This window comes from Pogoniulus pusillus, chromosome 25 (assembly GCF_015220805.1).
Source record: "Pogoniulus pusillus isolate bPogPus1 chromosome 25, bPogPus1.pri, whole genome shotgun sequence".
NCBI lineage: Eukaryota > Metazoa > Chordata > Aves > Piciformes > Lybiidae > Pogoniulus > Pogoniulus pusillus.
This window is the reverse complement of record NC_087288.1, coordinates 18,891,855-18,914,952: the sequence shown is the minus strand read 5'-3', so window position 1 is coordinate 18,914,952 and position 23,098 is coordinate 18,891,855. Positions and strand designations below refer to the sequence as shown.

General features: G+C 49.5%; 1 protein-coding gene and 1 long non-coding RNA gene across 3 annotated transcripts; one reads left to right on the top strand and one right to left on the bottom strand.

The window, feature by feature from the left end:
• Positions 1-511: 511 nt before the first annotated feature.
• LOC135186686 (cystatin-like) lies at positions 512-2,866 on the bottom strand. Its single transcript, XM_064164639.1, has 3 exons — positions 2,579-2,866; positions 1,872-1,985; positions 512-828 (listed from the first exon to the last, which is right to left on the bottom strand). Exons 1-3 carry the CDS (start codon positions 2,810-2,812, stop codon positions 751-753), a joined length of 426 nt encoding a protein of 141 aa, XP_064020709.1. The 5' UTR covers positions 2,813-2,866; the 3' UTR covers positions 512-750.
• Positions 2,867-2,924: 58 nt separating this feature from the next.
• On the top strand, positions 2,925-18,264 carry LOC135186687 (uncharacterized). Of its 2 annotated transcripts, XR_010307076.1 has the most exons (3): positions 2,925-3,062; positions 7,692-8,421; positions 17,494-18,264. It is a non-coding gene; the product is annotated as an uncharacterized LOC135186687 (long non-coding RNA). The 2 variants fall into 2 exon arrangements; XR_010307077.1 differs by lacking the exons at positions 2,925-3,062; positions 7,692-8,421 and adding an exon at positions 16,450-16,925.
• Positions 18,265-23,098: the final 4,834 nt, after the last annotated feature.

Genomic DNA, 23,098 nt, shown 5'->3' with positions numbered 1-23,098 from the left:
GAAGAACACCTAAGGACTTGCTCAAGACCTGTACTGAAGCTGAAAGACAAGGAGGCACTATTCATCTGCTTTAACACAGAAGGGTTTGGGCTGGAAGCAATTTTAAGATCATATAGCTCCAACCCTCTGCCCTGGGCAGGAACATCTTCCACTAGATCAGACTTTTCAAGGGTCTGTCCAAGCCAGCCTTGACCACTTCCAGGGAGAAGGCATCCACAGCTTCCCTGGACAACCTGTTCCAGCATCTCACCACTCCACTGCAAAGAATTTCATCCTAATACCCAGCCTCAATCTTCCCTCTTCCAGTTTAAAGCCATTTCCTCTGACCCTATCACTACAATCCCTTGTCATGACCCCCATTCCTCAGGCATAAAAATTCACAAATCTAAGCAAGAAGAGCATAAGCTCAGAGAAAACTGTTACAGAGACTAAAATTTTACATTTGCAGTACTCCCTGAACAGGGATCCCAAGGGTTAGTTTGTTAGGTTTGGTTTTAAAGAACCAGATTCCTGCTGTTTGAGTTTCTTTATTGGGAATGCTGTAGGAAGACCAAACAAAACAGCTGCTCCAAAATGTAATCACCAAGACAGAGCTGAGATCTTACTGTGCTTAAAAAGTTACATAGTTTGCCTTGCATAGCACAAGCACACACAGGTAGTTAACAGGCATAGAAAGTGTTATTGCTTTTTTTTCAACCCTCTTAAAATCTGGGCAGCTGGTGGCTGGTCTTTGCCGGCACCAAGGCAGGCTCACTTGCACTCCCTCTGCAGCAGTTCAGTTTTGCCCAGCCAAGGAACAACATACACCACAAACTTACAGACGGTGTGCTGAGGAGAGAAACAAAAAGGCAGTTATCAAATTAAGAGCATAAAACTGTCATCAACCATTGTTCTACCTGGACCTACTACCCCACCCAATCCAGCCACTTCCCACAGCTCCCTAGATTTGCACTCCCCTGAGAAGTATTTTTGGAACACCACTCCTGATAGTACCTGCTAAGGATGAGTAAACACTGGCAGAGAAACTGAGCAGTCAGCACTTCTGAAGATCAGGTTACTGCCTTGACCCATTCAGAAGAAAGCTTCCTCCAAGGTAAGCTGTAAGGCACAGCTGGCCTGTATGTCTACATGTCAAACAATTGCTGCTGACAATGGTACACACAAGCTTCCAGCTGAGTGCTTTGTGGATCAGTCGTGTGCAGTTGCCCTTCTTGCACATGCAGACAGAAAGGGCATGTACACAGAGAAGCCAAGTCCCTTGCCGTGATTAGCAGAAGTAATTAAGTACATGGGGAAAACCCGAATCAAGTCAGATCAAGGCAGGCCTATTTGGTGCTCTCATCTGAAAAGCTGAAGTACCTATTGAAGATCATTGCTATTAGACAAAATGTCCATATAATAGCTTGGCGGGCACAAAGAGCAGGGGCAATCTGCCTCTTGTGAGCAGTGCTAAACCCAAAGCACTGTTCACCACAACGGAAGGGTCCCAGGAAAGTGTGTGTCAAGTAAAGCAAGCTTACAGTGCCATGGGATAAAAGACTCCAGACACTGAACTGGGTCAGGAGACCTACAGGCTTGGCAGAGTTGCCTCCGTATAGCCTTACGATCCAGAGCACAAGCACTTTATGAGGATTGAGTCCTCCATGCACTACAGCCTCAGATCACCAGTTACAAACCAGGTTAGAAAGCCCTGCCTTCTCTGCTGTCATCACCTGGGAAGACCAGTTCTGCAACCTTAATTCAAAGTATGAGGTCTCTGATCTCGACTGGGGCAGACAGGTGACAGTGCCCATACCTCCTACCAAGTCAGCCAGAGGAAAGGTGGTGGAAGCTTAACCCCAGGGGCCACTATGCCATGCTTTGGAGCCTACCTGAGACAGCTGGGGTGAATCAGGGAAAGCACAGTTCTGGGGATCAGCTGCTGGCTTTTCACAGGTTGTCCGGGCAATCTCAACTTCCATTATGTACTTGACTCCAGCCACAATCTGCAACAAGACAAGGAGGCAGAAGCACCTTTATTTGCAGCAGACAAGAAGGACCCTCTGAGGAGCAGAGCCTGACACAGAGGCAGGCAGTCTCCCGGTTACACCACGAACACCAGACTCCAGAAGTAGAGGGGAGTCTGTGTGGCAGCTGCTACAAAAAGGGAGTTGGCAGCCTGTCAAGAACAGGACACAAAATGCAAGTAAACAAGTCCCAGGGCAGCCTCCTCAGTCCCCAGAGAGCTAAGCCAGCAGCAGCACAGGGACATCAGCAGCTGCTTCAGACTCACGCAGCACACACACGCGTTTAGATCGCAGAACCACAGCGCTAGGCATCCAGGCAGCCCAGACAGACAGCAGCAGGATCCAGCAGAGGAACAACACCGAGGCAGCAGCAAAACAGGTTTTAGTCACTTGGGGGAGGAGGGGGGACCAAAACAGCTTCCTCTGGCTTGAGGCCTGTTCTCTTCCCAAGGAAATCCACAGGCCTAATGCTCAGCGGCTCCCTGCAGGCTGCCAGGCTCGGCCGCTCCCCACCCCCAGGCGGCCGCTACCCTCTCCAAGCCGGTGCCAGGCCAACGGGCCCCGGTACCCACCTGCTTCTTGGCGCTGATGACCCGCACCACCCGGCTGGAGTACAGGTCGTTGCTGGCCTCGTTGTACTTCTCCATGGCGAACCGCAGGGCCTGCTGCAGGCCCTCGTCGTTTTCGGCGTTGTCGATGGTCACCGGGGCCCCCACCATCCGCGGGGGGGACGCGGGGCGCTGCGCGGTGGCGCCGCACACCAAGGCCACAGCCAGCAGCGACAGACCAAGCCTAAGCCCTGCCATGGTGCGACCGTGCCCAGCGCTCGCCGCCGCCGCCCTTTTAAGGCCTCAGCGCGCACCGCCCCGGCCCGCCCCCGGCCCCGCACGGAGCCTGCCGGCAGCGCCAGCCTGCGCCGGCCCCGGCCAGCCTGGGCGGAGGGGGCTGCGGCGATGGGCGGCGCCAGGCGCTGGGACAGGCTAGGCGCTGGGACAGGCTGTGCGCCGAAGGAGAGCGGCAGGGGATCGGATCGACACGCCCGGGCGGGCTGCAGAGGTGAGCGGAGGAGAACCCCATGAGGTTCCGTGTGCCAAAGTGCAAGGTCCTGCACCTAGGCGGGGGCAATCCGCGGTGTGCATAGAGGTGACAGAATGGGGACAGCCCTGCGGAAAGGGACCTGGGGGCACTGCAGATGAGAAGCTGGACACGAGCCAGCAGCGAGCACTTGCAGCGCAGAAGGCCGATGGCATCCTGGGCTGCATCACAGGAGTGTGGCCAGCAGGCCGGGAAAGGGCATTCTGCCCCTCTGCTCTGCTCTGCTCCCCGCTGCTCTTCTCTGCTCCCCGCTGCTCTGCTCTGCTCCCCGCTGCTCTGCTCTGCGCTGCTCTGCTCTCCTCCTGCTCTGCTCTGCTCTGCTCTGCTCTGCTCTGCCCTCCTCTGCTCTGCTCTGCGCTGCGCTGCTCTGCTCTGCGCTGCGCTGCTCTGCGCGTCTCTGCTCTTCTCTGCTCTGCTCTGCGCTGCTCTGCTCTGCTCTGCGCTGCGCTGCTCTGCTCTTCTCTGCTCTGCTCCCCGCTGCTCTGCCCCTCTGCTCTGCCCCTCTGCTCTGCTCTGCGCTGCTCTGCTCTGCGCTGCTCTGCTCTGCACTGCTCTGCTCTGCTCCGGGGAGACCTCGGCTGCAGTGCTGTGCCCAGCTCTGAGCCCTCCACACAAGAGAGACATGGAGCTGCTGGAGCAGGTCTAGAGGAGGGCCACAAAGACGATCAGAGGCCTGGAGAACCTCTCCTGTGAAGACAGGCTGAAAGAATTGGGATTGTTCAGCCTGGAGAAGGCTCCAGGGAGGCCTTATAGATACATTGCAATATCAGAAGGGGACCTACAGGAAGGCTGGGGAGGGACTGTCTAGAAGGAGCTTCAGTGACAGGATGAGGGGTGATGGTTTGAAACTGGAGCAGGGGGACCTTGGACATAAGGAAGTAGTTCTTCGCAAAGAGTGACAAAAGTACTGGAAGAGGTTGTCCAGGGCTGTATGTGGTTGAGGAAACATTGAAGATCAGGCTTGACGTGGCTCTGGGTAGCCTGTTCTAGTCGGAGATGTCCTTGCTCACTGCAGGGCGGTTGGACAAGACTGCCTTTGAGGGGCCCTACCCGATGCAGTCTGTGAATATCTAATGGGTGAGTGCCAGGAGGCTGGAGCCAGACTCTTCCCAGTGGTGTCCAGGGACAGGACAAGGGCCAGTGGACACAAACTGGAGCACAGGACCTTCCACAGAAACAGAAGAAAAAAACTTTGTTCCTTTAGGTGTTTCAGAGACCTGGAGGAGGTTGCACAGAGAAGCTGTGGAGTCTCTCTCTCTGGAGGCATTCCAAGCCCAACTGGACACATTCCTGTGTTATTCACTCTAGGTGATTCTGCTCTAGCAGACAGCTTGGCCTGGATGATCTTCAGAGGTCCCTTCCTTTGTGTGATTGTGTGGGAGCACTCAGGGTGCCCTGGGGCAGGTGAGGTGCCTGACCAGAAGCTCCCCTCCAAAGTCCCTCCTGGTGCTGCTCTCTTTTCTCTTCAGAAAGGTCAGTGCTAGGAGGAGGAGGAGGTTTTCAAGTAGCCTCTGAAATGTCTCTGCACTGAGGAAGGGCCTGTGTCCTATAGCTGTCTTGCTGTGGAAATGCACCTGTGTGCCCTGTTCCTCGGGGGGGGACGTGGGGTAGGTGAGAAGATGGCACTGGCCTTTTGCTGCCCGTGCCCTTTTCTGGGCAGAGGGAGGATGTTTTCCTGCATGGGTCCGGGAAGTCGGAGACTTTTTCCCCGGGTCTGCCTCCTCACGGGTTATTCTAGCACCTATTTCCCTCTGCTGTAAAGGGAAAACAAAAACCACAGAACATTTTAAGCTACAAATGTGGTTCCTAGAACAAAAACACCATGTGCCATCTTGCCTCCACAGCACTACTGTTACCTCATCTACACTAATTGCTCTGCTGAAGGTCAGAAAAGCATCTGTGGCTGGGGTGGCTTCCCAGACAGATCACTTAACTTTCAGTCTCCTCTCATAACCACAAGTCTATCTTCCCTATTCCTTTGGGAATCTTAAGTTTGGAAAGACAGGACCTAATATAGCATCAGGGAGGTAGCTCCAGTAAGATTTAAGGCATGATGGAGCTGTCAGGCTAAAAGAGGGAGATGTTTTGCACCTGGGTATCCCTAGCACCTTACAGTGAAAAGGAAGGGGGGTGTGTACTGACTGGAAAGGCTGCCTGCCTGCCAGCAATATCCAGCATGAGAGTTGGCACTGGAAAAATCCCCCTGGTTGACAACAAGCTGTGCAACTAATTCAACAAGAGGGTGTTTGGGTAGCTTTTACAGCTAGGGAAAGGCACGAGCACCATCGAAAGAACCAGAGAGGGGACTGGGAGGTAGGTATTGGGGCACAAGCCACAGATGCCAGGGGTCTGTCTCCGTTTATCTTTCCCTAATTGGCCTTGGATCCAAAGCACATCAGCTTAAAATTCAAGGTATCTTTAAAGTTCTCTTTTGCACTGTCAGTGACTGCTGTCAGTGGAACCAGATGGCTCTGACCTAAAGTAGTCTGTGCACCTCCAATGTACCTGCCAGGTCTCTTCTCACGTTCTCAGGCTTCCATCAAGCAGCAATCCAGCTTCCAGCTTCAGGAGATGCTCACGCAGCGGGATCTCTGCCTCTCACTACAGCACAAAGGAAGCACTGCAAGAGGGGAAAACAGTACTTTTGGGATTCAGAGGTCTGACTTTGCAGGCAAACAAGCAAGCAATGGTTTAGCTCTGCTTGGGACATCTCACTGGACTTTGAGGTACCCAGTGTGGCTTAAAGTCCCAGTGGCAGCCAGGGAGTCAGCTCTGAGTATAGTCCTGGTGATCTGACAGTCACTCCTGCCAGTAGGCACTGTGTGCAAGGTGCAGGCTGACACAGCTGCATCCCCTCACACGCCTGCTCTGGCACCACAGCATGGCTCCCCCTGTTTGGCCTCAGAAGTCCAGGTGTTCAGTTTCTTCTCACACACCAGTCTGCTGCTGGCCCAGTAGATGACTGATGCCACAAAGCTCCTCTAGCAGACAAGACAGAGGAGGAAAAGAAGACTTGCTTCAGTGTACTGTTTAAACCACAACATTCAGTGATGTGAGGGGTGGTGACACCCTTGGGGATGACAAGTTGATCCCCTTCTCATGCAGGTAGTCATTCATATGATACAGAAGGGGGTCCACACATAGAAGAACCAGCCTCTCTGAGACAGGGACCATCTTGCCCCCAAAGAGGTGTCATCCTGGGCACATATGTGGAAGAGTTTTTGTCTTGAGTTTTATGAAGCTAAGCTTTCAGCCTGGGTTTCTCCTCTCCCTGAAAAGTGCCCTAGGTACTGGCTGCTCACAGGTGGGCAAGTACCTTTGCAGAGTTTCAATCCAAAGTTTCCTTCTCGACAAACCACTGCCTATAGCTTTCCCAAGCTGCAAGCTGAGGCAAGGGCACATTTTTCCATGCTTAACTCCCAACCCCTTCCCACACGCTGCAAACAGCCATGCCAGAAATGCTCTTTGCCCTCCTGCTCACACTTTGGGTGCTTTTAACCTAGAAATAAACTTTACACTCAGTTTGAGAGAGGGGGAGAGAGGTTTCAAAGATTGCAGCTCACTGGCCACAAGGACTGCACAACAGGGGAGAACCATTCCTGAAATGGCCTTAAATTGTGTCAGGGGAGGTTTAGGTTGATATGAGGAAAATTTTAACTCCTGAAAAAGTGGTCAGGCATTGGGACAGGCTGTCCAGGGAGGTGGTGGAGTCATCATCCTGGGAGGTGTTCAAGAATTGGGTGGACATGGCACTTTAGAACATGGTTTAAAGGCCATGGTGGTGTTGGTCTGACTGTTGGACTCAATGACCTTAGAAGTCTTTTCCAGCTGAAACAGTTCTATGGTTCTATGACATCCCATTACCAGTTGCAGCAGCAGTGCCAAATGTGCCACACTCTGCTTTTTTACCACCACCACCCCCCAAAAAAAATCGCACTGGGCACTTTGGCATTCCAGCACTGTGATCCTTAAAATCACTTAGATGTCCTCCTCAGGTACAAACCAACCCAAGCAAAGGAGTCTGCTGGATTTGTAACTCAGAAGAAGTCAGCTTGGCCTCTTTCTGCCAAGTGACTTAGGCAGGTGCCAGAGGTTCTGAGCATCAGTGTCAAAATTACCTGCCTCCACCCCTGGTCTTTCTGTGTTCCTGCTCCCATCCACAAGAGAAAAAAAAACACAACAAAACCTGGAGACCTGGTGGATGCCTGTCAGCTTTTTGAAATGTCTGGAAGGAGATGCACATGAGTCGGATGTCACAGTGTTCTCTTCCTCAGTCAGCATCACTTCTTCACTCAGTTGAACACAGCCAATGCTCACCAATGTCAGTCCCTGAAGGTGTTTCTGGTGCCAGGATTTCTCTTTATCTTCCCAACAGATACACCAACATCTGCTCTGAAAAAGAGTAGCTGACAGAGTCTATCATAGAAGTTCATAGAACCATAGAATTGTTGCAGTTGGAAAAGATCACTAAGATCATGAAGTCCAACCATCAGCCCAACATCACAACACCCATTAAACCATTTCTCAAAGTGCCACATCAATTTAATGCTATGCAGCCAGAGTGGCAGCCACCTTCTGCTTGTCCCATAGACATTCTACCTCTGGAAGAATGAATGCTGAGGCTCAAAGGAGAATAAAGTGAATAAATTCTGCTGATCTTTCAATGAAGCTGCTTCATATTCCTGAACTACTCATAAATTTGATGTCAGCTGAAGTGCTGTGTTGCTCCCACAAGGTCTGTGTAGAAGGAGATCAGACAGCTGGATGGGGAAGAAATAACATCTGGGGTGCTAAACAGGGGACAAGGCAACCCTTAATCATGGCCCTGAAGTCAGTGAATGACCAAGGCTGGAGGCCAAGAATGACCTTTGATGATGGCAAGGATCTCTTCCAACCTCAACAGTTCTGTACTTCTATGATCTCGCTCTTATCATAGAACCATAGAATGGTTTGGGTTGGAAGGGATCTTCAAGATCATCCAGTTCCAAGCCCCCCACCATGGAGAGGGTCACTTTCCTCTAAAGCAGGCTGCTCAAGGCCTTGTCCAACCTGGCCTTGAACACCTCCAGGGAGAAGGCATCCACAGCCTCCCTGGGCAACCCATTTCAGTGTCTCACAATTCAAAGGAGCAATAACAGCTAACTGAAAAGCTCTGGAATCTTCTGTTGTACCTTTCAAAGCATAATGAAACAAGGATGTTTGAAGAAGCTGCAGCTAATCCTTCTATAAAGTTTCTCCACAAAGCTGGACTCTGAGTGACCCTCAAGAAAAATATTTACTGCAGCAGAGACAGGAACAAAGAGAGAAGCATGACTGAACAGTAAGTGCCAGGTTTCATTTGCTCTTCACTGAGGGACAGCAGACTAAAGCTATGCCTTTGCATCCTGCTGAGTGAACCTAGAGCTGAAAAGTGTGAAGGGCTGATGTGGCTCCCCCTTGTCACAGAATCACAATGTTAGGGGCCAGAAGGGACCTCAAAAGCTCACCAGAGCAGGATCAGCTATACCAGATCACACAGGAACACATCTGGGTGGGTTTGACTAGCTGCAGAGAGGGAGACTCCACAGTGCCTCTGGGCAGCCTGTGCCAGTGCTCTGTCACCCTCGCAGTCAAAAATGTTTTCCTCATGTTTCCATGGAACTTTCTATGCCTCAAATTCCACCCACTGCCTCTTGTGCTGTCACTGGGCATCACCCAGCAGAGCCTGGCTCCAGCCTCCTGGCGCTCACCCTTTCCATTTTTATAACCACTGATGAGGTCCCCCCTCAGTCTCCTCTCCAAGCTAAAAAGCCTCAGCTGCCTCAGTCTCTCCTCATAAGATGTTCCACTCCATCATTTTTGTGTCTCTGCACCAGGCTCTCTCAGGCAGTTTCCCGAGGTCCTTCTTGATCTGAGGAGTGGAGAACTGGACACAATATTCCAGATGCAGCCTCACCAGGGCAGAGTAGAGGGGGAGGAGAACCTCTCTGGACCTACTAACCACAGCCCAGAATGGCATTGGCCTTCTTGGCCACAAGAGCACATTGCTGGCTTATGGTCAGCCTCCCATCCACTAGGACCCCCAGGTCCTTTTCCCCTTCACTTCTCTCCAGCAGGTCAGGCCCCAACCTATCCTGCAAGCCTCTTGAGCAAGGCAGTCTGCAGCTGATGAGGCTGAGTAATTCTACATCAAAGGCAAAGCTGTTTCACTGCTGGTGAAGAGTGCCCTCTGCTTATGGAAATGAACCCGTTCCAAACCAGCTTACTTTCAGCGGTGGTGGGAGAAACAGGGAGCCTTCCTTCCAGACTCGTGGCCACCTCTGTCCACTCTCCATGCTGGCATGCAGAGGCATGTTTTGTTCAGGAGCAGAATGGAGGCAATGCCATGATTTCCACGCAAGGAAAATCACAGAATCACAGACTGCCAGGTTGCAAGGGACCTGAAGGATCATCTGGTCCAACCTTTCTAGGTGATAGTGTAGTTGAAAGGAGATGGCCCAGCACCCTGTCAAGCTGAGTCTTAAAACTGACCCATGTAGGGGAATGCAGTGCTTCCCTTGGGAAATTATCCCAATGTCTAACTGTTCTCTTGGTGAAACATTTTCTTCTGGAGCCCAACTGGGACCTCTCCAGGAGCAACTTGTACCCATGACCCCTTGTCTTTTCCATAGGACTGCTTGTAAAAAGAGAGTCTCCATCCTCTTGGTATCTGCCCTTTAGGTACTGGTATGTGGTAGTAAGATCTCCCTTAACCCCTCTCTCCTCAAGGCTGAATAACCCCAGCTCTCAGCCTTTCCTCACATGGCAGGGCTTCCAGTCCTCTGATCATTCTTCTGGCCCTTCTCTGGACACCTCCCAGCTTGTCCACATCTTTTTTGTGTAGCAGGAATCAAATCAGGACCCTATCTTTGTCCTTGTTGTTTAAAAGGGAGGTGTCTGAAATCTAGGCAGCTGGTTTGAAGGAACCCAGGGCCATGGCACGGCATGGCATGTACACATGCTTTCACGTGCTGGCAAACTCTCGCCACAAGCAGGCAGGGTGGCTTTTCTGGATAGAAATTCTTCAGCTGGAAAACACTGTGTTCCAGGACAGTGGCACAAAAAAGCACAAAGAGATGTTCTGAATGTATTTCAGTCCTGGTTCACAACCAGGCTAGTGAAAACCCTTCCTTCAGTCCCTCCAAGACACGACCATCTTTTCTTTGCTCTTCACGGTAGCCTGGAAGGAGCTAATGACAGTCTGATTGTAAGTAAGCTTAGCACATAGTCCTGAGGGTACCTCTCAGGCAACTCAGTGGGAAGAGAGCTTTTAGGAAACATAGGGCTTCAGACTAGATGTTGAGTTCTCTTGAAAGCACAGCCCTTGACTGCTTGGGAAAAGCAAACAAAAAGTATGAAAAGCAAGTGCAGGTAGCACTGAGCCCTGTTCAGTCACTGCAGTCACAAGCCTCACTACAGGAAGGACATTGAGTTTCTGGACCATGGCCATAGAAGGGCAACAAAGTTCATGAGGGGTCTAGAGAACAGGTCCAGTATGGAGCAGCTGAGGGAACTGAGGTTGTTTAGTCTGGAGTAAGAGGAGGCTGATGAGAGAGCTTATTGCTCTCTACATCTCTCTGAAAGGAGGTTGGAATGAGGTAGGGTCAGTCTCTTTTCCCTAGTAGCAGGTGACTGGATGGAAGGAAATGGCCTGAAATTGTGCTAGGGGAGGTTCAGGTTGGATATGAGGAAAAATTTCTTTGCTGCAAGAGTGGTCAGGCATTGGAACAGGCTGCCCAGGGAGATGGTGGAGTCCTCATCCCTGGAGGTGTTCAAAAATGTGTGAACAGGGCACCTGGGGACATGGGTTAATGTCTGGGGTGGATTTAGGTTCACAGCTGGACTTGATGATCTTGGAGATCTTTTCCAACCCAAAACAATTCTACAACTCCATGATTCTAATTGAAAAGCCATGTAAAACCTCAAATCTTTCATTGGCTGAAGTGAACCCTTCTGCTATGCTCCCAAGCAGAGCCAAGGCAATTGGCAGCCAGATGTCACTCTGCCTTGGGTTGCACAGCACTGTGCAGACAGACCCAATGGACACAATGGGTTTGGGTGGGTTTTTCTGAAGAGAGAACTGTTGTGCTGTCAAATGAGTGCACTAATTTCTTGTTGGAAGACAAACCAGTGGTGCACAGCCTGGGTGTATTCACAATCCCCATCTATGTGCTAGGTATTGGAGTGGTTACAGTTTTCAGTTGCTCAGCATTTCAGAGTAGCAAATTCTGCCTGCTTCCAGATCTTTGGGATATAAGCAAGCAAAATTCTGGTCTATGAACTGAGTGCCCAGAACAACCTGTTCTCAAGGGGATGACTTGCCAGCATGATTTCTGGCTGCTTCTCATTAGAAAGGACTTGTTTCTACATTGTGTTTGTTGGATTTGAAGTGCTGGGAAAGGGCAGTGACATTTATTGTGGTTAACAACTGGGAGAGAGAAAATTCCAAGGAAGTCAGGGTAGCTTGCAAGCAAACCCAAGCATTCATTCTATACAAACTGGGATACGTGGCAGCTGGTTTTTTTCACTCAGGAGGGAAATGAAATTGTCATCAACCACCAAATCCACCCAGCCAAGTGATCACATGTGTACATTGAGCAGAAAGACCACCCCACACCCAGACATTAAAAGGTCTTCCAGAAGAGTGTATCTAGTTATATATATATATATAGTTATACATAAACACCCTATCTATAGCATTCATGAAACTGATACATAGAACGTCTCCACAGTTGATTCCTGGGTCATGCTGCAGCCCACATTTACATCCAGACAGCCTTTGGTTTCAGCAAGCTCAAGACTCACTGTCAGAGCAGAAGTGTTGCTCAAAGAAGCTGTCTGCAATTACCTGAAGGGACATTGTAGCCAGGTGGGGGGTGGCCTCTTCTCCCAGGCAAGCAGCAACAGAACAAGGGGACACAGTCTCAAGTTGTGCCAGGGTAGGTATAGGCTGGCTGTTAGGAGGAAGTTGTTGGCAGAGAGAGTGATTGGCATTGGAATGGGCTGCCCAGGGAGGTGGTGGAGACACTGTCCCTTGAGATATTCAAGAAAGACTGAATGAGGGACTTGGTGCCATGGTCTGGTTGACTGGCTAGGGCTGGGTGCTAGGTTGGACTGGATGAGCTTGGAGGTCTCTTCCAACCTGGTTGATTCTATGATTCTACATGGTCATTTGTGAGGGAGCAAGACTGCTTCAGATCCAGTAGCTGGCAATCAGTTTGCTCCAGTTCAACAGTTTTAGCCATCCAGGCAGGGAAACAGAAAGCCAGATCACAGCAGACAATGCAGCTGTAATATGCCACCAGCACCAACCATAAAGAGAAACACTTAGGAGGGGTGCAGGCAATATCAAAGAATGGGGCTCAGTGCATAGGAGGTAAACCCTTACCTGTGAAGCTGCCCAGAAACAAACACTTGCACAACCTTTTCACAGGAATCTGTGTGACACACACTGGTAAAAAAGGGACCAAAGGCACTTGGCTGCCCAGCTAACAAGGAAAGAATTCAATTGTCTGAACATGAGGAGAAGAAATTAATTTGTGTGAGTGGATCTAGACAAGGGGATTGAAGCACCCTCAGTAAGTTTGGAGATGACACTAAGCTGGGAAGCGTTGTTGACTTGCTGGAGGGTAGGAGACTCTACAAAGGGACCTGTACAAGTTGGATTGAAGGGCTGAGTCTAATGGGATGGGATTCAACATGGCCAAATGGCTGGGTCCTGCACTTGGGTCTCAACCACCCTATGAACATTCTAGGGTTGAGGCAGAGTGGCTGGAAAATGCCCATCAGAGAAAGACCTGGAGATGCTGGGTTTTGGCTGTCTGAACATGACCCACTACGTGCCCAGGTGGCCAAGAAGGCCACCAGAATCCTGGCCTGGATCAGGAATAGTGTGGTCAGCAGGAGTAAGGAAGTGATCATGCCCCTGTATACAGTCCTAGTGAGGCTGCACCTTGAGTACTGGATTCAGTTTTGGAGCCCTTATTTCAAGGACATCGAGGTGTGGGAGAAGGTCCAGAGAATGGCAAAGAAGCTGGTGCAAGGTCTGGAGAACAGATCTGGTGAGGAGTGACTGAGAGAACTGGGGTTATGTAGTCTGGAGAAAGGGGGGCTAAGGAGAGACATTCTCACTCTCTACAAGTCCCTGAAAAGAGGCTGGAGCAAGGTGGGCTTTGGTCTCTTCTCCCAAGTGATAGGAGAAGAGCAAATGGCCTCAAGTTGCACCTGGGGAGATTTAGGTTGAAAACTTTTTCACTGAAAGGGTTCTCAAAGACTGGAACAGGCTGCCCAGGGAGGTGGCTGAATCCTCATCCCTGGAGGTGCTTCAAAGAGGCAGAGATGTGGTGCTGAGGGACTTGGTTTAACACCAGCCTTGGGAAGAGTTAAGCAGAGATTGTACTCAATGATCTTCAAGGTTTTTGCAAGCAGAAGGATTCTATGATTCTGTCCTTTCTCAGATTGCCAGCTGGAAAATAAGTAGGCTTTTGTGAACATGACAACATGGCAGGGACAAAGAAGCTTTAGTTTCACTGCAGTTTATTAGAGGGTGAAGTACCAGGCCCTTCACTTCACATCTTAAGTCAGTGACCATGCTGTAGTGTCGGTGGGCCCTGGCTGGACCTCAGCTGGGGATTTTGGCCTCCTCACAAACCTCACTGTGCAGACCTGACAGTGCTGCAGTTGTTTGTTCAGCAAATGCCCTCTGACAACATAATTAAGATCAGGATCAGCTTTGTTGCAAGGAAACGTGCAGAGCCCCACTGCAGGATCTCCTCTGTCAGCTCTGGCATGCTGCTGAGCTTATGCCCATTAAGTCTTTCACAAGCAATTAGTAATACATTAGGTAACATTTTCTTCATTCCCTACCACTTAGAAATTGCACTTCTCAAATGTGAAAGTTCTGTTTTTACAAACCTAGCTGTTAGAATATATTCTTACTTACAGAGAATCCTTCAAGTGAATGTCCCTTACCCTGCAGCCCGAGGCTCCTGCCATCTGCACAGGCACAGAGAACCCTGTGAAATGCATTCAGCCAGACCATGTTCCAGTTAGTGGCAGGGGTAGCCAGACCATTTCCCTATTAGTTACATCATGGAAATGTTTTGATTGGATGAGATGTCTAAGATTGACTCCAAACATCAACCCACTACCACAGACACTAAACCTTGTCCCAAAGTGCTGTGTCCATACCTTTCTTGAACACCTGCAGGGATGGTGACCACATCACCTCCCTGGGCAGCCTGTTCCAATGCCTGACCACTCGCAGGAAAGAAATTGTTCCTAATATCCTCCCCTAGCACAAGTTCAGGTCATTTCCTCCTGTTCTGTCATCTATCACTAGGGAGAAGAAATTGACCCCCACATCACTCCAACCTCACTTGAGGGAGTTGTGGAGAGCAGTGAGGTTTGCCCTCAGCCTCCTCCTCTCCAGACCAAACGACCCCAGTTCCTTCAGCTGTTCCTCATCAGATCTGAGCTGTGCTGCCCTTCCCTGGACATGCTCCAGCACTTCAATGTCTTTCTTGTAGTGAGTGCTCCAAAACTGAAGCCAGTCCTTAAGGTGTGGCTCCTCCAGTGCCAAGGACAGGGCACAATTGCTTCCCTGCTCCTGCTGACCACACTATAGTGCAGGTCCTGGCCAGAACTGTAGTGAGGGTCCCAAAACTGAACACATTCCCATTCTCTCCATTCACTCACACTGTTATGTCTCTGAGCCAAGAATTGTCTTATGAAGTTGAGAGCTATGTAATCACCCTCATTTTATGGACTGTGTCCCCAAATGCCCACATGGCCTGGGACTCTTTTCTGTTCCTGAGTTGCTTTACTTCTGCCTCTTTCCTGCTATAGTGAGTGCTCCAAAACTGAAGCCAGTCCTTAAGGTGTGGCTCCTCCAGTGCCAAAGACAGGGGCACGATCACTTCCCTGGTCCTGCTGACCACACTATTGATGATCCAGGCCAGGATGCTCATGTCCTTCTTGGCCACCTGGGCACACACTGCTGGCTCATGTTCAGATGGATGTTAATCAGTATTCTCAGATCATTTTCTGCCAGGCAGAACTATGGGTAGCTGTGTCTCAGCTGGACTGAAAGATAAAACCCCCAGTTTAACTCTAAGGTAGGAGTTTGTAGTGTGAGCTTTCAAAGACATGGACAGTAGAAGTCGGCAAGTGAAGGTGTGATGGTGCACATCAGCAGGCTGCTATGGGCCATCTTCCCAAGTGTGCCTTGCTGTTATGAAAGCACAGGGACACATGCTCTTTGCAAAATACTGTGGGTGTCACAAGTTCTGTCCTTGGCTCTCCTGGTTTGGCCATTCCTCACACGCATACAGAGCTCTACTCTGGGCACAGAGTTTCAGAGCTTGGCTGCACTTCCTGGAAAAGTATTCCCATTCTTGCAGTCCTTTGCATCTTATCATAGAACTTCCACTCCAGGCCTGCTATCTGCGTTTCTCTGAAGGTAATTGCACTTACCACGGCCTCTTGCCAGTTTCTGTAGGTGGGGAATGCACCTTTCAAAGCCCTAATCTCTGCGCAGCACTCAGGCCCAGGAAATCAGGGCCTGCAAGAGAGCCATCAATTTTTGCTGTCACCAAGCCACAAGATATCAAACCTCAGATGACAAACTCTGAGGAACCACACTGCCTGAAAAATAGGAGATTAACTCTGAAATATCTCAAACCCAATACAATCCAAACAGTTATAGGGTATTTATAATCTGCTTTCTGATTCCTTTTTTCAGTGTTATCAGTCATAAATCACCAGTAGATTTCTCAGTTTTCCTCTGCCAAACTGGCAGCCAGAACCAAAGGCAGTCTAATGAATAACCTTTGCACACCTGCATGTGAGACCTGGATAAACAAACTGGAAATCATTATGCAACCTGAGATGGAACTGGGAAGAGAAGAAAGCTCTGAGAGGAAAGCTGGTGAAGGCTCTGGAGAACAGGACTCCTGACTAATGGCTGAGGGAACTGGGATTGTTTAGTCTGCAGAAGAGGAGGCTGAGGGGCGACCTCATTGCTCTCTACATCATGGAGTGAGGCAGGGTTGGACTCTTCTCTCTAGCATCAGGTGATAGAACCACAGGAAACAGCCTGAAGTTGTGCCTGGGGAGGTTTAGATTGGATATTAGGAAAATTTCTTTCCTGAAAAAAATTCTTTCCTTCTTTCCTGAGTCAGTCCAGTGGAGACCACAAAGATGCTGATGGGACTGGAACATCTGCTGTATGAGGAGAGGCTGAGAGAGCTGGGATTCTTTAGCCTGAAGAAGAGGAGACTGAGGGGAGATCTTTCCAAGGCTGATCAATATCTAAAGGGTAGGAGGCAGGAGGATGGGGCCAGGCTCTTCTCAGTGGTGTCCAGTGACAGGACAAGGGGCAACAGACACACACTGGAACATGGCAGATTCCACAGAAACAGGAGGAAAACTTTGTCCCTTACAGGGTGGCAGAGAACTGGACCACACTGCCCAGAGAGTCTCCATTTCTGGAGGCATTCCAAGCCCACCTGCACATGTTCCTGTGTGATTTACTCTGGGGGACCCTGCTCTAGCAGGATGGGTAGGACTAGATGGTCCTCAGAGATCCTTCCCCACCCCTACCATTCTGTGAGAGTAGAAAGGGAATAAAAAACGACACCTAAGCCTCTTGGTTTTGAAAGCTAAATCACCTCTCAGATGTTTGAACTGTTAATTTCCTCACCAGGCAAGGCTGGCCCATTTGGAGAAGGCACTGACATTATGCATTCAACTCCTTTCTCTTTTCAAATGCCAGGGAGATGTAACATCAGCAGGGACAGAGTAAAGGTGAGTTAGGCAGCTGGATGTGGAATTAATTAACCACAGCGGTGCTTGGTCTTTCCTTTGTGAAAGAATTTGTGTGAGGTCAAAATGTTCCACTAGGCACTTAGACACTGGCTGCTAAACCTCAGGACTCCACCTGCTGCTTTTTACATCCACCAGGGAAACACTCAAAACCAGAACTACCTTATTTACCATCGCTGTATCCCACTATGAAATGGTTTGGGTTGGAAGGGACCTTAAAGATCATCCAGTTCTAACCACCCTGCCATGGGCAGGGACACTTTCCACCAGAACAGGTTGCTCAAGGCCTCACTCAACCCAGCCTTGAACACCTCCGGGGAGGGGACATCCACAACCTCCCTGGGTAACCTGTTCCAGTGTCTCACCACCCTCAATGGAAAGAATTTCTTTCTGACATCCAGTCTGAATCTCTCCTCTTCCAGCTCAAAGCCATACTCCCTAATTCTAACACTACAAGCCCTGGTAAAAAGTCCCTTCACAGCTTTCTTGTAGGCCCCACTTCAGGTTCTGGAAGGCCACTGAGATATCTGCAGAACTTTCTCTTTTCCAGCCTGAACTGCCCCAACTCTCACAGCGTGTCCCCATGGGGGAAGCACTCCAGATCTCTGATCATTTCCTTGGCTTCTTCTGGACCTGCTCCAACAGTCTGATGTCCTTCTTGTATTGGGGACCACAGAACTAGACACAGTTCTCCAGGTAAGGTCTCATGAGAGCAGAGCAGAGGGAGAGAATTAGCTCCCTTGTCCTACTGGTCACACTTCTTTTGATGCAGCCCCAAACACATGGTAAATCAAAGCTGTGAGTGGGAAGAGATGCTTCCTTCTGCTCTACTGGCACAGACCACTGTAGCACCTACTACAATACCACACCTCGTTTGGAGTTCATTGACTTGAGGTTAGCTTGCCCTGGGGTGAAGACCTGCCGTGTGTGATCTTTCTTATGATCAGATCTTTCCCAGAGAAGTAAACTCTGAATTGAAGGAGCTGTCAATATAGCTGCTAATTGAACTTCTAATACAACTGATGGCCTGCAAAACCAGCACAAGCAAGAACACACACCACAGCTGGAGGCAAGTCATTTGGAGTTCACTGAACTGGAGACAGCTTGCTGTGAGGTGAAGAGCACACACAACGTAGCTGAAGACAACACATGAGATTTGAATCGATGCCCAGAAACAGGCGAAGGAGATTGAAAACATGCCTCAGACCTCTTCATTGAGTTGAATGACTCTTCTGTTCTTTCCTCAGCAAGTTTTCTTTCACCCATAGGGAAAAAGTCCCTCCAGGAGGTCACTGTTAATAAAGGAAAAGGCACTCCTTCAGCTTCTGACTGATTAACGTTAATGAGTCCTTGCATGCCACACAGTAATCCCCCCTCACACGTAATTAACAACGTCTACCTTAATAATGTCAGTAACAGCTTCTCTGCCTCTCACCCTAAAGAATTTCAGCTCTAAAAGACCCCACCATTTCAAGGTCACTGCAGCAGGCTCAGTTTTGGGTGGCTCTAACTTAGATCAAATTCAGGGCATCCTCTCCCCACTGCCAGATGAAGGTGTCTGCTAGGGCCTTAGTTTCCAGAATCATGAGATACAGTAAACCAGCCTCACCTTTCCTGTTATGAATGCTAGTTTGTAGGGGAGGAAAAGAAGGTTGCAGACCTCTTACCATGACAGATGCTATGGTAAGCAGCCTGCTGATGTGCACCATCACACCTTCACCTGCCAACTTCTACTGTCCATGTCTTTGAAAGCTCACACTACAAACTCCTACCTTAGAGTTAAACTGGGGGTTTTATCTTTCAGTCCAGCTGAGACACAGCTACCCATAGTTCTGCCTGGCAGAAAATGATCTGAGAACACTGATTAACATCCATCTGAACATGAGCCAGCAGTGTGTGCCCAGGTGGCCAAGAAGGACATGAGCATCCTGGCCTGGATCATCAGTAGTGTGGTCAGCAGGACCGGGGAAGTGATCATGCCCCTGTCTTTGGCACTGGAGGAGCCACACCTTAAGGACTGGCTTCAGTTTTGGAGCACTCACTATAGCAGGAAAGAGGCAGAAGTAAAGCAACTCAGGAACAGAAAAGAGTCCCAGGCCATGTGGGCATTTGGGGACACAGCCCATAAGATGAGGGTGATTACATAGCTCTCAACTTCATAAGACAATTCTTGGCTCAGAGACATAACAGTGTGAGTGAATGGAGAGAATGGGAATGTGTTCAGTTTTGGGACCCTCACTACAGTTGTGGCCTGGACCTGCACTATAGTGTGGTCAGCAGGAGCAGGGAAGCAATTGTGCCCTGTCCTTGGCACTGGAGGAGCCACACCTTAAGGACTGGCTTCAGCTTTGGAGCACTCACTACAAGAAAGACATTGAAGTGCTGCAGCACATCCAGAGAAGGGCAGCAAAGCTGGTGAAGAGTCTGAAGAACAGGTCTGGTGAGGAACAGTTGAGGGAACTGGGGTTGTTTGGTCTGGAGAGGAGGAGGCTGAGGGGAAACCTCATTGTTACAACTCCCTGAAAGGAGGTTGGAGTGAGGTGGGGGTTGGCTTCTTCTCCCTAGTGTCAGGTGAAAGAATGAGAGGAAATGGCCTGAAATTGTGCCAGGTGGGGTTTAGGTTGGAGATTAGGAAAAAGATTACTAAAAAAGTGGTCAGGCATTGGAACAGGCTGCCCAGGGAGGTGGTGGAGTCACCATCCCTGGAGGTGTTTGAGAAATGTGTGGACATGGCAGTTCAGGATATGGTTTAATGGCCATGGTGGTCTTAGGTTGATAATTGGACTCAATGGCCTTAGAGGTCTTTTCCAAGTGAAACAATTCTATGGTGCTATGATTTGTCTAGGGCTTTCAGGCTCTAGCAGAGCTGAGACCTGGCATCCAACTGTTGAATGTCAGCCTCATGCATTTCATGGTTGTGATAAACAAGTGGCACTTGCTTCTACAGCTGCTGCTTCCAGGCTAGAAGCAGTTCTCATGTCTCTCTCCCCGTGTGTCTATTCCCATTAATATCAACCTAAAAAGAACCTCACTGCTATTTATTGACATCCTCACTGCCAGCCACACAGCAGTTAACAGAAGAGATAAGAGGACTGAGCTGTGGTTACAGCTTTGCCTGTTTTTCAGTGAAATCATCCCATGAAGACTGACACAGCTGAGCACCTGCCCTGGTCACAACCATGCCAGTTGTCTCAGTGGGAGTTTTAAGAGGGAAAATATTAAATTGCATATCTCTAACAGGCTGAAGGCTCAGAGGTAGGCACTGCCAGTAATACTCCAGCAAAATGACATCCAAACCTACAGGCACCAACTTCCATGGGGGCATAATATCTTCTGAAGAGTCACCTTGCCCTTCAAGGTCCTTCAAGAACATTGCCCAAATCTAACCACTGTCCTTACAACAGTCAACAAAGCCTGACAAGCCACTGAAACAAAGCAGTACCTTCCACAAGCTCTGCTTCACATGTAGGACTACTGCACTTTGAGCAGACAAAGAGAAGAAGTGAGGGTGCAGGCTTGGACTAGATGATCTTTGGAGGTCATTCCCAACACATACCATTCTGTTACTCTGTCTGATTCTATGTGTACAGAACCAGACATGTATTTCATCCCCTTTATTCTTTAGCTTCTCTGTGATACCTGTAGAACCAGACCAGCCCTATAAACTTTGCTTGCAGCACATCCTCAATACAACCTGGCAAGTCCCTCCTTTACCTGTCCTTCTGAAGCCAGGCAAACACACTGGCTAACCTCCCTGCCTTCAGACATGGAATCACACAGAACAGTCCTGTCACTAGGTACCACTGAAAAGAACCCAGGCCCATGCTCTTGACCTGCATCTTTTAGATATTGGTCAACATTGATCAGATCCCCTCTCAGCCTTCTCCAGGCTAAACAGCCCCAGCTCTCTCAAACTCTCCTCATAAGACAGATGCTCCAGTCCCTTCAGTATCTTTGTGGCCCACTGTCGGACTCTCTCCAGCAGTTTCTTGCCTCTCTTGAACTGGGGAATCCAGATCTGAACACAGTACTCCAGATGTGGCCTCACCAGAGCAGAGCTGGCAATGTCTTAGCCATGTGTGTTTATTATAGGACAGGAAGGAATCTCCTAGCCTTAGAAAGGAGAGGGCTAAGCTTCTCTCTTTTGGCACTTGCAAAAACTAGAGCTTGCAAAAGTAATCCAGACAAGGATTGGGGAATAAGGGTAAATTTTACCACTATTAAATATATAATGACTTTTCACCTGGGCATCCTTGCCACCCTGACAAATAACTCTGTAACACTCCCTAAACATTCTCTTATCGCATTCCTAGGCCAGACTTTTTCCCAGCTCATTAGGACAGAGGTGTAGTGCCCCAAAGAACAACTGCTTACAAACCCAACAATTCTAGGAATGCAAAGAGCAGAGGCCAGCACCCTGAGTCAGTCACACCACAGGGATTTGAAATACAGTGAATCAGAATCTGTGGAAATGTTTCAGTTGGAAAGGACCTCTAAGATCCTTGAGTCCAACCACCCAACCAACACCACCATGGTCATTAAACCATATCCCCAAGTGTCGTGTTCACACATCTCCTGAACACCTCCAAGGGATGGTGACTCCACCACCTCCCTGGGCAGCCTGCTCCAATGCCTGAGCACCCTTGCAGGTTTTCCTCATATCCAACCTAAACCTCCCCTAGCACAATTTCAGGCCATTTCCTCTTGTTCTGTCATTTGATGCTAGGGTGAAGAGACCAAGCCCCAGCTCACTGCAGTCTCCTTTCAGGGAGTTGTAGAGAGCAATGAGGCCTCCCCTCAACCTCCTCCATTCCAGACTGAACAATCCCGGTTCCTGCAGCTACTCCTCACAAGATCTGTCCTCTAGACCCTTCACCAGCTTTACTGCCCTTCTCTGGACATGATCACTTTATTCAGGAGTGAATTCATGCCATTCATCACGCAGTGAAAACAACAGTTCCAAATTCACAGTATCACAGTATCACCAAGGTTGGAAGAGACCTCATAGATCATCAAGTCCAACCCTTTACCACAGAGCTCAAGGCCAGACCATGGCACCAAGTGCCACATCCAGTCCTGCCTTGAACAGCCCCAGGGACGGCGACTCCACCACCTCCCCGGGCAGCCCATTCCAGTGTCCAATGACTCTCTCAGGGAAGAACTTTCTCCTCACCTCCAGCCTAAACTTCCCCTGGCGTAGCTTGAGGCTGTTCAGCCAAGAGGTTAAGAGGCAAAGGTGAGTGGAAGGTAAGGTTAGGGAGCTGCAGCTCAGTCAGAAGCCCGAGACAGAGTGCGACAAAATGGTGAGAGTGTTATCTAATGTTTTTCATTTCTCTGAGGGAAGCAGACATCACCATTGTTTCCCCTTCACAGCCTATGATCTAGTTCTTCTCACCAAAACATTCTAGCTAGCTTCAAACTAGCACACAGATCTACAACAGCTCATGAGTTTGGACTCTGATGGTCAAATTCCAATGCCCTCAGGAGAGGCTGAGAATCTGTGTTAAAAAAAAAAGCTGTGTTTTTCCACTCATTCTGCTACTGCTTCTTGCTACAGCCAGCATGCCAAGGCCCACAAGCCCTGTTTGAAGGCCATGCTTTCTGCAGTCAGTCCTCACTCAGGCACTTTAAGTAGCCTTTCACAACTGAGTATTGTGAGATGGGAGTTACCAGTTGCTTTGGAGACACGCCAGCGCCACAGGACCTTCAGAGAACTGGTTGTGCCACTGCTAACTTTCTCTATCTCTGTTTGCCCACTCAAGTGCTTCTACTCACTAGATGCCATCCAACAGCTTCCTCTGAAATGTGAGTACACACCACTTCTTAAAGCCTGGCAAACACAGATAAGTTAGTTCTTGCTCTGAAGTGTGACCTGGTGTGTGGCTCAAAGGAATGCTTCTCCACACTTCATTCCTCCCAGCTATGCCACTCTTGCTTTTATTTGTTCCCCTTTACCTCAGGGCCTCCTTGGCAGCAGGACACAGGCACTGGTTCTGTTACAGGTTTTCCAGGTGATCTCCAGGCAGTCCTCTGCAATATAATGCTGCTTGGCAGGGATTGGAAGGGACCTTCAAACATTATCAAGTCCAATCCTCCTGCCAAACCAGGATCATCTAGGGCAGGTCACACAGGCAGGTTTTGAAAGTCTCCAGAGA

Excerpts from the sequence above, each read along its gene's own strand:
- LOC135186686 (XM_064164639.1), bottom strand. The coding sequence starts at position 2,812 with ATGGCAGGGCTTAGGCTTGGTCTGTCGCTGCTGGCTGTGGCCTTGGTG. Across the intron at positions 1,986-2,578 it reads TCATCAGCGCCAAGAAGCAG|ATTGTGGCTGGAGTCAAGTA; the intron begins GTGGGTACCGGG and ends GTCTTGTTGCAG. Across the intron at positions 829-1,871 it reads ATTCACCCCAGCTGTCTCAG|CACACCGTCTGTAAGTTTGT; the intron begins GTAGGCTCCAAA and ends TTCTCTCCTCAG.